Below are 13,076 nucleotides of genomic sequence, written 5' to 3' on the forward strand. Positions count from 1 at the left end.
TTCATAGAATCATGGAATGACAGAGTTGGAAAAGACCCCAAAGGCCATCAAGTCCAGCCCGCTGCAATGCAGAAACTGCAGATAAAGTGTTCCCGAAAAGATGGCTTTCCAACCTCTGTTTAAAATCTCCAGTGAAGGAGAGTCCACCAACCTCCGAGGTTGAACAGCTCTTGCCGTCAGAAAGTTATTTAGTCGGAATCTCCATTCTTGTAAATCGAACTCGTTGGTTTGAGTCCTACCCTCTGGAGCAGGAGGGAACAAGCTTGGCCATCTTCCAAGTGACAACAACTCTGGAACTTGAAAATGGGTACCATATCACCTGTCAGTCTTCTCTTCTCCAGGCTAAACCAACTCCCTCAACTGTTCCCCATACAAAGCTAGGTTTCCAGACCTTTCATCAACTTGGTCACCCTTCTCCACACCCATTCCAGTTGGCCAACATCCTTCCCAAACTGTGGTGCTCGCTTACGAGTTTTACCGACGTCCATGACATATTGGCACGGAGGAAGTCAGAGAATTAGTTCAGTTTATTATTTTAGGATAGCTGACCCTCAGAAATTAGCTGAGCAATGTAACCTATGCTCATTCAGATGCAAGTCCCATTGTGTTTGATGGGTTTACTTCCAGGGAACTGTGTCCCGGACAGCAGCTTTACTAGAGAGTAAGCCCCTTTCTGCTTCACTGGGACTTACTTCTGTGTAAACCTGCACATTGTATAGCTGATTTCCTTTGAGGCTGCCCTCTTGAGCAAAACAGCATCCTCTGATTATTCCCAATGGGGGTAAAGTGTGAGAAAAATCATTGAGAGCAACACACAAGACACAAAAGGAGTGTCGGGGAACAAGCAACTGTGGAGTGCAGATCCAATTACACCTCTGGGGAAACACAGGGGTTGTACTTTGCATTTAAAAAAGCACTTGGCTCTCATGAGGCAAAGCTCATGATGTGCCTGATAAAAACATTTTTTGCTGAGACAAGCCTACCTACCCAGGTATTTAGAGCGCTGGTGTGTTTTTACTTTATTTCTGGATTTTTAAAAAAGTGTTTCAATAGTTGTTACTAATAATCCTATCACAAGCTTCCTCAACCTCGGCTCGCCAGATGTTTTTGGCCTACAACTCCCATGATCCCTAGCTAGCAGGACCAGTGGTCAGGAATGCTGGGAATTGTAGTCTCAAAACATCTGGAGGTCCGAGGGTGAGGAAGCCTGTCCTAATGTTTTCTTTTGTACACTGCATTGAGGTTTTCTACGATCTATCAGCTCAGTATAAATTTAACGAAGTGATTAACAACAAAAGGGGTGCTTAAACATCAGGAAGAACTTTCTGACAGTTAAGAGCTGTTGGAGATTGTGGACTCTCCTCCCTTGGAGGTTTTCAAGCTGAGGTTGGATGTGGCCATCTGTAACCGGATGCTATGGCTGAGATTCCTGCATCGCAGGGGGTTGGACTAGATGACCCTGGGAGCCCCTTCCAACTCACCCTCAAGCATTGTTTGGGGTGCGGATGAATTAGCTGCTCTTGCAAAAGAGAGTATGGGTGGGTGGTTGGATCCGGACTAAGTTAGTTGCGCTTAGACTGAAATCAGTGCGTAAAGTTCACATGACTTGGGAGCTGAACCCTGCGGCTTTCTATGGGAGCTGGCTGCGCGCAACTAACTTAAGGCAGCGGGGCACAGATTGTGCAACTCTCCCGTCCGGGCAGGTTTTGCTCCGGGAGACCAAAGGACGACTCCTTGCTAAGGGAAGACAGGAGGGCGGGCGCCGCGGCTGCTGCTGCTGCTGCTGCTGCTTCCATTTCCTGGGGAAGAGAAGCTGCTGGCTGCGCCGGGATCCCCGGCGGCGACTTACCGGACGGTTGGGCTCCTGCACCGGCTGCGCCCCCCTTGGCCCACTTGTGCCGGGGACTGGCCGCCCGCGTCCTCATCTGCTCCACCACGGCCAGCTGCGTGTCCCACTGGCAATCGGCGCGGCACCTCTCCACCGCCTCTTCCATTTTCAGGTGGAAATGCGAGCCTTTCGCAGCCATCTTAGCGTGGGTGGGTGACTCGTGTACAACAGGGAAGTCCCGGGCAGCCGGGCGTGCGCCTGGGGAACAGCCGGGTTCCCCTCCCCTCGCCCAGCAGGGGCAGGATCGCGCGCTCCCGGGCGCCTGGTGGAAAGGGAGGCTTCAGCAGCGCTGCGGCGGAGGACAGATGTGGTGCCCCTTCCAACCCCCCCCCACAAAAACTATCCCCTAAACGCCCCGGTGATCCAGATGTGTGGCAGCTAAGAGGAAGCTTAAGACTCAACTTAAGAACTACCGCCCCATCTCCCTCCTAAACGTGGATTACAAAATATTTGCAGACATATTAGCAAGTAGATTTAAAAAAGTCTTGAATCAGGTAATTCACAAAGACCAGGCAGGCTTTCTCCCAGGAAGACATTTGTTTGCTAACACAAGGAACATAATTGACATTTTGGAACTTTTGCAAACAAATATCAACACAAAAGCAGTTTTAATTTTTATAGATGCGGAGAAAGCCTTTGATAATATTTCTTGGAAATTTATGAAGGGAAATTTGGAAGGGATGGGGGTGGGACGGAGTTTTGGGAACGGGATTGACGCAATTTATTCAGAACAAAAGGCTAAACTGCTAGTTAACAATGTGATTACTGAAGAGTTCAAAATTGAAAAAGGAACACGACAAGGCTGCCCGATTTCCCCACTGTTATTTATCTCTGTTCTGGAGGTGCTCTTGAACATGATCAGAGGGGACCGGCTGGTGGAAGGTATTCAGGTCGGAGCGAAACAATATAAACTTAAAGCGTTTGCAGATGATCTAGTTTTGACCCTTCAGGAGCCAGAATCTAGCACGAAAAAAGTATTACAATTAATTCAAGAGTTTGGTCGGGTAGCGGGATTTAAGTTAAATAAGCAGAAAACTAAGGTATTGGGGAAAACTTGACAGTTACAGAGTCAGAACGGTTTCAGAAAGAGACAGAGTTGAACGTGGTTAAAAAAGTAAAATACCTAGGGGTAAATATAACAGCAAAAAATCTGAGTCTATTTAAAGATAATTATGAGAAATGCTGGGCAGAAATTAAGAGAGACTTAGAAAGTTGGACAAGATTGAAACTTTCCTTGTTAGGCCGAATTGCTGCTGTAAAGATGAATGTATTGCCGAAAATGCTTTTTTTATTTCAAACATTACAGATTGTGGACAAAACAGAGTGTTTCCGGAAGTGGCAGAGAGATATTTCTAAATTTGTCTGGCAGGGCAAAAAGCCCAGAATTAAGTTTAAGATATTAACTGATGCGAAAGAAAGAGGGGGCTTTGCCCTGCCAGATTTAAGGCTGTACTATGAATCAGCACAATTGCACTAATTTCTCACGCTAGCAAGGTTATGCTTAAAATTCTACAAGGAAGGCTTAAGCAGTATGTGGACCGAGAACTCCCAGAAGTGCAAGCTGGATTTAGAAGAGGCAGAGGAACCAGAGACCAAATTGCAAACATGCGCTGGATTATGGAGAAAGCTAGAGAGTTCCAGAAAGACATTTACTTCTGCTTCATTGACTATGCAAAAGCCTTTGACTGTGTCGACCATGGCAAACTATGGCAAGTTCTTAAAGAAATGGGAGTGCCTGATCACCTCATCTGTCTCCTGAGAAATCTCTATGTGGGACAAGAAGCTACAGTTAGAACTGGATATGGAACAACTGACTGGTTCAAAATTGGGAAAGGAGTACGACAAGGCTGCATTTTGTCTCCCTGCTTATTTAACTTATATGCAGAATTCATCATGCGAAAGGCTGGGCTGGATGAATCCCTAGCCGGAATTAAGATTGCCGGAAGAAATATCAACAACCTCAGATATGCAGATGACACAACCTTGATGGCAGAAAGTGAGGAGGAATTAAAGAACCTTTTATTGAGGGTGAAAGAGGAGAGTGCAAAATATGGTCTGAAGCTCAACATCAAAAAAACGAAGATCATGGCTACTGGTCCCATCACCTCCTGGCAAATAGAAGGGGAAGAAATGGAGGCAGTGAGAGATTTTACTTTCTTGGGCTCCATGATCACTGCAGATGGTGACAGCAGCCACGAAATTAAAAGACGCCTGCTTCTTGGGAGAAGGGCAATGATAGGCCTAGACAGCATCTTGAGAAGTAGAGACATCACCTTGCCAACAAAGGTCCGTATAGTTAAAGCTATGGTTTTCCCAGTAGTGATGTATGGAAGTGAGAGCTGGACCATAAAGAAGGCTGATCGCCGAAGAATTGATGCTTTTGAATTATGGTGCTGGAGGAGACTCTTGAGAGTCCCATGGACTGCAAGAAGATCAAACCTCTCCATTCTGAAGGAAATCAGCCCTGAGTGCTCACTGGAAGGACAGATTGTGAAGCTGAGGCTCCAGTACTTTGGCCACCTCATGAGAAGAGAAGACTCCCTGGAGAAGACCCTGATGTTGGGAAAGATGGAGGGCACAAGGAGAAGGGGGCGACAGAGGACGAGATGGTTGGATAGTGTTTTCGAGGTTACCAGCATGAGTCTGACCAAGCTGCGGGGGGCAGTGGAGGACAGGAGTGCCTGGCGTTCTCTGGTCCATGGGGTCACGAAGAGTCGGACACGACTAAACGACTAAACAACAACAACAATTGGAGCCACACCTATATAGCCACTGCTAAGCATCCAGAGTCTGTATTCTAGGACGTAATGTTCAGAAGGAAGTTTCACTGACTTCATGGGGAGCTCACTTTTGATTGAAGTCCTTGGGAGGAAACTAATAAAAATTATTTAAAAGAAGAAGAATTATTGCAAGAATCCTGCCAATGTTTTCGTTTTGGGAACCCCAGCCTCATTCACACAACCAGCGAGAGCTCCGAGGGCTCGCTAGTCGTGCTAAAAGCGCTGGAAGTGAATATTGATGGCTCAAAAATGGAAACAAGAAGAAGTACCGACTTTGGAAGAATGGAGAACAAAACTAACAGACTATGCAGAACTGGAAAAATTAACTGGAAAAATTAGATTCCAAAGAGATCATAAGTTTCTAGAGGACTGGGGAAAATTCAGAGAATATTTGAAAACTGTATGTGAGGAACACACAACGCTAGTGTGCTTTAAAGAAGCTTTGTGAAAAAAAATAAGGAATATTGCAAGAATGTAAATGAGGATAGAAAAATTTTATTTAAAGGCGATATTAAAATTAAGGAATGTGAAGATAGAAATTTAATTACGGATGATTGTCAGAGGAGTTGAGGGAGGTCCAATAAGTTAAAATATGTGATGTGAAAATTTGTATGATTGGAGATTTTGTGGAAAAATTTAATAAAAATTTAATTAAAAAAAAATAAATAAAAGCGCTGGAAGCGACCAAACCCAACAGCGGCACCTCAGCCTAGGAGAGAGGAACGCGAGGCGATGTTAGTCAAATGAGGCAACCTAGGGACAAAGTGGGCGGGTCTTCACGTAGTCTTGCAGCGATTGGCTGTCCGAGTCCACGCCGGCGATGATTGAAAGGGCACCGGGCGTACCAGAGGAAAGTTGGGAGGAGCACCCGCCCACGTTAGCATAGGCAGAGGGAGGGCCGTAAACGAGTTCTTTACGGCGATTGGGTACCTGAGACCCTCTGCCGGCAATGACTGAAACAGCACCGGGCGTACCAGAGGAAAGCGGGGGGTGGGGTTTCCTTCCCTTTCTTTCTTTTCTTTAAAGACCCGCCCTTTGAGCGCAACGTTGGAAAGGAGCGAAGCCACGTCATGAGATCGGAGGGAGGGGGCGTGGCCACGGAGCCGGGAGGGGAGGGAAAGGGGCGTGGCATCTGGCCGCCGCACCTGGGCGTTCGACGTAAAACTCCGAGGCGGCCGAAGCCAATAGCCGGGGAGTTGGGCGGTGACAGGACGCAAGCGCGGAGAGTTCAGGGGTGGCCGCGAGAGGAGGCGATGGTGGCCGGGTAGGTCCAAACTTCGTCCGGTGTCGCTTTAGGAGGAGCTGGCGGCGCTGGGAGCAGGTGAGGCGGTGGGGTCAGTCCCCATTGTCCTGGGCTTTTGCCACCTGAGGCATTAACAGGGCACTCTTACCTAGAAGAAGCCATAGAGTTCAGTGGGGCTTACTCCCGCGTAAGTGGCTGCAGGACCAAGCCCTGTTGAGTTCTATGGGGCAGCATTCCCTGCCTTGAACAGCGTTGGAAAGCGGGGCGGGCAGCTTTTATTCAGAAAGGAAAGCAGACCGACCAACCACCAATATATATATATTTTAAAAAGGTTGCCTCAGGTGTCGGCCCTGCTCAGAGTAGACCTGTTGAAACCAATGGGCATTTGTTCTGCCATAGAAGAGGGGGGGTTAAGAAACCTATTCCCATTCCTCCCCACCCCCCGCGCACAAAAAATAAGAATGCCCCAATTCCCATAACATTAAAAATCTTTTTAAAACTCTAAAAAGAAAGAGAGAGGGAGAAAATGTGCTGTCGCTTTTCTGCGTTGCAGGCTGTCTTCAATATCTCTTCTTTGCCCAGCCCAGAAAAGCAGAATAGGAAATAATGTTAATCATCTTGCAGGTTAATAAATAGGAGTAAACCGCTCACAGGGGAAAAAAAACTCCAGTGAGAGTGCTGTTTCCAGTTATAAACCTCATCCCTGATCAAATAATGTCCAGACTTTGCCAAAATTTAATTGGCGGAGTACAAGTTAAAAAAAAAAAATGGAGAAGAGGGGAGAGGATATGTGCTTTCCTTTTCATTTCTTCACATTACAGTTGTATTGTTCCAGCTGTTGCTGGAATTAGTGCCAGGTTTGCTTACCAAGCAGAACTGGAGAGCTGGGAGATGGCTTAAGTTGTGTATGTACTGCTTTATGCTTGATGAAGGGAAGGGGGGGAATGAGTTAACAGGGGGCTCATAGTGGAAAGGCCAAGGGGTCAACGATTTCTAGAGGTTTGTCTTTGTACTTCAAAGTCTAAAGGTTTGTTGATAGTGCCTTGCAAAATCCCAAATCTGGGTTCAAACAAATAGAAACTACTAGTAGTACTTCTATTTGGTTTGTATTTAGCACCCACCATATGCTAGGAGATACTCAGTTACTATCGCACCGCATTTCCTCCCCTATGGTATTAAAATGGTTAGAAATTCCAGATCCACTAAACAACTGGATTTTTATTTTTTTAAAGGGTTCAGGCATGACTACATTAAAATGTATGGTTGGGAGATAGACTTATTTAGTGGGCACATGTAGCAAGTAACAGCTGTTGTACCCATAGTGAATAGATAAAGTTGGAGGGGAGGAGGAAATGCCACCTCTGCCATTAGCTTTTTAATCCAGCCTGATTCTAAGTCCCGTGGGTGCAATGCACATTGTTGTTAAACTCTTAATATTCAGACTCTTGTCCCAGTAATTGAGTGCCATGCATTGTGTGCTGAATTGCATTAAGTGCAATCGACAGTTCTTGGCTATTCAAAAGGTCTCTGCACAAAGTGGCTTACAGTAGGAAATACTGTAGTTTAAAATGGGAAAAGAGGAAGTACGTAGAACCTTAAATGTGACACGTTACACATAGTGTCACAATAAATTAGGTAATTAGACTTTGGCATTTGAGTGAATATGCGGAATTTGCAATAAGCTTGATGTTATCTCAAGAAATGTAAAGGTTTCGTGGCAGACAGCTGTGCTCCTTGATTCCTTCATTTACATCCCAGACTGCCTATTCCACCTGTGTGAAAGTCTACTTTGAACTGTGTTCAGCTAAAGATTGAATACCAAACAAGTTCCTGGTTAACAGATGCTGGACTCCCTACTGAAAATGAGGTTTAACAATATGTAAGCATGACACAGCCAGTCTTTTGAAGTAAGAAGGCATAGCTAGGCAGGTGGCCTTATTACTGTGCATCTGTGAACTTTCGTCAATACCTAGAACATATTTTCATTGTGGCTTTTCATGGCAACTCAGTTTTGATTGTGGAAACCCAAAATGTAGGTGGTAGGAGGAATAAGGAAATAGAGACTCTAAAAGGTATAAGTGCCTGATTGTTACCCACAATTGTAGTAGTTGTTGTTTTATTCTTTTATGTATTTAATTAATCATAACATTTATTAGCTGCCTTTCCAACTAAATGGTCACTCTGTCTTTTTTTTTCTTTTTTCTTTGCTAGGACCATGGCTGTTACACAACCAAGGATTTCTACGCTATATTTCCTCTGTTGCCTAGTCCTTGCGTCTTCTATGTCCTCTTTTGCAGAGGACCACGCAGATGGGAGTCATCAGGCAAACGTGCGTCTTGATAAGAACATGGTACAAGATAAGGAGTATGTATTCTCTGCAGTCACACTCAATATAAATAAGTGGGGGAAAGGAGGGTCTGATATGGCATTTGATATAATAGCAGAATTGAATTCAACAAAATGTTCCAGTGCAGAGTGCCAGCCAGCCAGCCTTTTTCCTACTCCATTTCCCCTCCCACCTGACTTTCTGTCTCATCCCCCGCACACACAAACAAACACACCAGTCAGTAAGCATGCTGTGGTTACTGAGCATACTCAGTTCCCATTGGGCTCTGTTTAGGTAAGTTCGGGAAGCCTTTGTCCCTCCAAAAGTGGCTGAACTACAACTCTCATCAGCCTTTGCAAGCATGGCCGACGGCTATATTGCCTGTGAACTCTCTCATAAGTTCTGTTTCATGCAGTCCACCTGGCATGACTGCAACTAACATGTTTTTTTTGTTGTTGTTGTTATATACAGTAAATAGTCTCAGGGGAAGCTCAAGCAGTCTTGGGACTGTGTGGGGGAGAAGATTAGTTCTCTTTCCTCTCTGCTGTGGTCCCATCTCTCTGAAGATAGTATTCACATTTCAATCGAAGTCTGGCTTTTAAATGCATATTGCATTACCTATATGCACACATCTGCATGTTCGTTGCATTCAGTGGGTGTGTGGTAGTATCGGTGCGCACTAAGATTCGTCGTATTGTTACTCTGCAGCCACATCATGGAACATTTAGAAGGCGTCATTGACAAACCAGAATCTGAGATGTCGCCACAAGAGCTGCAGCTTCATTACTTCAAAATGCATGACTACGATGGCAACAATCTGCTTGATGGGCTTGAACTTGCCACTGCCATCTCACATGTTCACAAAGAGGTGAGCGTTAATTTCTTGGAACAGAAAATCTGATAGGCTGGTGAACAGTGTCTGTGAGCAAGCTTATCTTTTAATATATATGGGTTGGAAATGTCTATAACATTTTGCATATATATATATATATAGTGGCAGTTTAATCCAAAGACTTATCCCTTGGGGATCACCTCTCTCAAAGCTTCCACGCTATACCAAATTTTAAAAAACCTGTAGATTACAAAACTTGCCAATAGTTTTTAAGTGTGACCTGGTTTGAGGGGTGGGTGAGCGGAGGAGCTGCAGCACTGCTTTGAGAGACAGTCAAATTGTAAATCTTGTTTTGTACCTTTCTGAGTCTAAGACCTGCCAGACCCACTCAACTTTTTTCTAGCCTTCATTAGCTAATTTCTAGGAAACCCAAGTGCAGCCCTCAAGGGCAGAATACAGAGTGGGACCGTTCTGACTTCCAAATGTGCTTGTCTGCTAAAACCAATCTATCTCTCCCCCCCCCCCTTTTCCTGTAGGAAGGTGGAGAACACACCCAGACAATGAAAGATGAGGAGTTAATTAGTTTGATAGACGGCGTCTTGCGTGATGATGATAAAAATAATGATGGCTACATTGACTATGCTGAGTTTGCAAAGTCACTGGAATGATGATTTCTTTAAAAATCTTTTAGTTCATGTGACCCAGTACAATGTGATTCCTTACTGTATGTTGGTTTGTGTGTTCTCTACCCTTTGGGCTGCAAAATTAATGGTAGAAAAGTGAGATGGCTACACTTTCGTTTCTTATACTTTGGAGAGCAAAAAGATTATGATGGGAACTACTATTTGATACAGTCTTAATAGTTAACAATGGAACAATACAACCCATCTGTGTTTGCAAATTATTTGGCAGTTGTCTTAAAACTTGCTTCAATGAGCTATCATCTAAGTCACTGTACTCCAGAATAACTTCTGGAGGACTCAAAAAGGCATTAATTATAAAGGTCATAGCACTACAGAGTCTTAAATGCCATAATTATATCCTAAAACCAACAGTATGATTTGTGTTTGTGCTTTGAGTTCACCATTATTATTATTATTATTATTTTTGCAAAAATTGGGAGTATAGGCACGATGCAAGTTTAAACTCTTTCAAGATCTATCAGCAGGAGAGTTAAGTAGCTAATTAAATCTCCATTAAAATGGATGAGTTTAAAAGTGCTTAGTCTTTGCACTGTACCCTAAATCTCTAAATAGATGTTTGTCATTGTAGACATATGTCTGTCTTTCAGTTGTCTCATCTTTTGTCTTTCAGTTGTCTCATGTTCTGTCACTACCTTACTGGGTTTTGCTGTTCCTTAAATTATAACCTTATAAGAAAACTGGTTGTTGAATTTTAAATTAAGTATATATATATTATATACTTAATATATTTAGTGTTATGTGTATTATACACCATCAGTACAGTATTTTACTTCGGAGTTCGTTTTCAGAAAGTGTAGGTTAAATACTTTCATTCAATGAGGTCTTAATGCCAAGAACTATGTTAGCTAATGAAAGTTTATAATCACACTGAAATGCTGCCATGTTAAGGTTCTTACCAGTGTACCTTGACACAAATTCATGGTGTGAGCTATGAAAAGACTTTCTCATTTTTTTCCTAAAAGAAACTCTATAACGAGTGTTTAAATACTTGAATGGTCTGCTTATTCTAAAGGGTTCTAAAACTATATACATCTATGTTGTCTTAACAGCCTTGTGCAGATCTACAGTGATAATCTAAACTGCCCTGTTGTTTGTCCTGTTGTATAAAACAGAAGCATACATTTAATCAAGCGAACTATATTCAGAAACAGGAAGCCAAAATGCTCCTCTGTAAATTGCGTAAGAGACCTATTTTCTGTATAAAAAATATTCTTATATGAAGTGCATTTGTAAAAATTGCTTCCTTTGTTAACTGTGTAATAAAAATGTGGATTGTACTATGTTCGTCTAATGTCAAAATTGTTAGGTTTTTAGCATAGTTCATGCGATAAATACAAAAGCAATAAAATCCGATGTGCTGGAAGCTTTTACCCCTTCGAACATGGGAAATATGCATAAATTCTGCAAATGTACTTACTTCCTATACTGGTCTTCCTTCTCACACATCTTTTCGTGCTAATACCGTTTGAACGAGACCATGCTAGAAAGTTTGCAGAGCTCTAACTTTTGTGTTTCAAACTGTTTTCTTTAAAATGGGGGGGGGGGAGCAACCTGTGTCTTCAGACTTTGTTAGGCTCCCACTTTTGACCATCCCAAGGTTGCTGCGGTTGATGAGAAAGTTCAGCAGCATTCAGAAAGCCACAAGTACCTGCTTGGTTCTTCAGGTCCTAGAAGTAAAAAGATGAGTGCTAAATCATTTTCTCCCTACCAAGCCATTCCTCCATTTACTCTCTTGGGCATTTGGTACCCCTCTGTCTCGAAAGACAATGGAGTGTTCCTCTGGGGATGAAGCCAAACAGCTGCAGAATCACTGTGGCTGCAGATACCAGTAACACATACAGGTGAAACTCAAAAAATTAGAATATCATGGAAAGGTTCATTTATTTCAGCTAAAGTGGTGCTTCAGGTTAAGAACCATTTCAGGTTAAGAACGGACCTCCAGAACGAATTAAGTTCTTAACCCGAGGTACCACTGTATGTCAAGCCTTTATTTGTTATAATTGTGATGATCATGGCATACAGCTGATGAAAACCCCACATTAACAGTCTCGGAAAATTAGAATATTAAATGAAATCAGCAAAACAAGGATTGCAAATACAGCAATATTGGACTTCTGAGAAGTAGAAACATGCATATGTACCCAGTACTTGGTTTGGGCCCCTTTTGCATCAATTACTGCCTCAATGCAGCAGTAAAGGCTTGACATATCTCGCTTTGCATGTCATGTCACGAGTCTATCTCATATATTAGTTTCACCTTTTAAATTGAATTACTGAAATGAACTTTTCCACAATATTCTAATTTTTCGAGTTTCATCTGTAACTGCAGCCTCCCACATCATTTTTTTTCCTGCCTTAACAGCACCAAAGTGCAGAACCCTGGGCAGTGTGTATGAAGGTCCTGAGCTACCCAGACAACAAGACTCCCCTCTGGACCTCGCTGATGTGGTCCAAAGGAAAGCAGAGCAATGATTTGGGCACCAGCTTGGCTGCAGGGGTTGCCAGAATGAGGCCTACAAGGCGTCATCCATCTTGGAGACCCCACTCCGGATTTGTGTAGGGTTTACTCCCTTGCCTTTTTTTCTCCCCAAGATGTCCTGCGAGGCATCAGGTATGGAATTTTCCTTGGGGTTTACAGTGGTACCTTGCAAGACAAATGCCTCATAAGACGAAAAACTCGCAAAACGAAAGAGTTTTTCGTTTTTTGAGTTGCTTCGCAGGACGGATTTCCCTATGGGCTTGCTTTGCAAAACGAAAACGTCTTGCAAGTTTGTTTCCTTTGTATTGCAAGTTTGTTTCCTTTGTCTTGCAAGTTTGTTTCCTTTTTCTTAAAACCGTGCCTTCACTTCGAGGAGCAACTCATAGCACGCGGTGTGGTAGCCTTTTTTGAGGTTTTTGAAGACTTTGGTGATTTTTGAAGCTTTTCCAAAGTCCGTGCTTCGCAAGACGAAAAAATTGCAAGACGAAAAAACTCGCGGAACGAATTAATTTCGTCTTGCGAGGCACCACTGTACTCCCAAAGCCTTTCTCACGAATGATCATAGCCACTGATTTAGCAGAGATTTAGGATCAGAGTTTTCCTTCTCGTGAGAGGATTCAGTGCTAAGGGAATGCATGTAGTAGCCACTAGATGGCATGACAGATTACATTTGCTGCTTTTAGGGTTTGTAAATTGGAATTGTTGAAAGAAAGAGAACAAAAAACTCTGTTTTTTTACTGGCCTTAAGAAGGCCCCAGGTACATCACCTGTTACTATTGTAACAAGGCAAGGTTACCCCGGTCTACGCGCTCTCAACACTTACT

The 13,076-nt window shown here is 43.4% G+C and overlaps 2 protein-coding genes across 4 annotated transcripts in view; one reads left to right on the plus strand and one right to left on the minus strand.

Moving 5' to 3' along the window:
• The window catches only part of TTC7A (tetratricopeptide repeat domain 7A), a 191,029-nt gene extending 188,841 nt beyond the window's left edge, over positions 1–2,188 (minus strand). The window contains exon 1 of the mRNA XM_079968587.1: positions 1,850–2,188. Within this exon, the coding sequence (XP_079824713.1) occupies positions 1,850–2,027 (178 nt within the window). The 5' untranslated portion in view covers positions 2,028–2,188. The remainder of the gene's footprint in view (positions 1–1,849) is intronic.
• Positions 2,189–5,723: 3,535 nt separating this feature from the next.
• Positions 5,724–11,050, plus strand: MCFD2 (multiple coagulation factor deficiency 2, ER cargo receptor complex subunit). Of its 3 annotated transcripts, none has more exons than XM_079969036.1 (4): positions 5,724–5,932; positions 8,123–8,275; positions 8,946–9,105; positions 9,606–11,050. In XM_079969036.1, exons 1-4 carry the CDS (start codon positions 5,739–5,741, stop codon positions 9,735–9,737), a joined length of 639 nt encoding a protein of 212 aa, XP_079825162.1. In that variant the 5' UTR covers positions 5,724–5,738; the 3' UTR covers positions 9,738–11,050. The 3 variants fall into 3 exon arrangements, with proteins under 3 accessions (XP_079825162.1, XP_079825163.1, XP_079825164.1); XM_079969037.1 differs by having other exon boundaries at positions 5,839–5,989; XM_079969038.1 differs by lacking the exon at positions 5,724–5,932 and adding an exon at positions 6,079–6,098.
• The last annotated feature ends 2,026 nt before the right edge of the window (positions 11,051–13,076 follow it).

The sequence above is a fragment of the Podarcis cretensis genome, assembly GCF_951804945.1.
Source record: "Podarcis cretensis genome assembly, chromosome: 3".
Taxonomy (NCBI): Eukaryota; Metazoa; Chordata; class Lepidosauria; order Squamata; family Lacertidae; genus Podarcis; species Podarcis cretensis.

Coding starts and splice junctions, on each gene's coding strand:
- MCFD2 (XM_079969036.1), top strand. CDS start 5,739: ATGAGATCGGAGGGAGGGGGCGTGGCCACGGAGCCGGGAGGGGAGGGA. Junction 5,933..8,122: donor GAGGAGGCGATGGTGGCCGG/GTAGGTCCAAAC, acceptor TTTCTTTGCTAG/GACCATGGCTGTTACACAAC. Junction 9,106..9,605: donor TCTCACATGTTCACAAAGAG/GTGAGCGTTAAT, acceptor CTTTTCCTGTAG/GAAGGTGGAGAACACACCCA.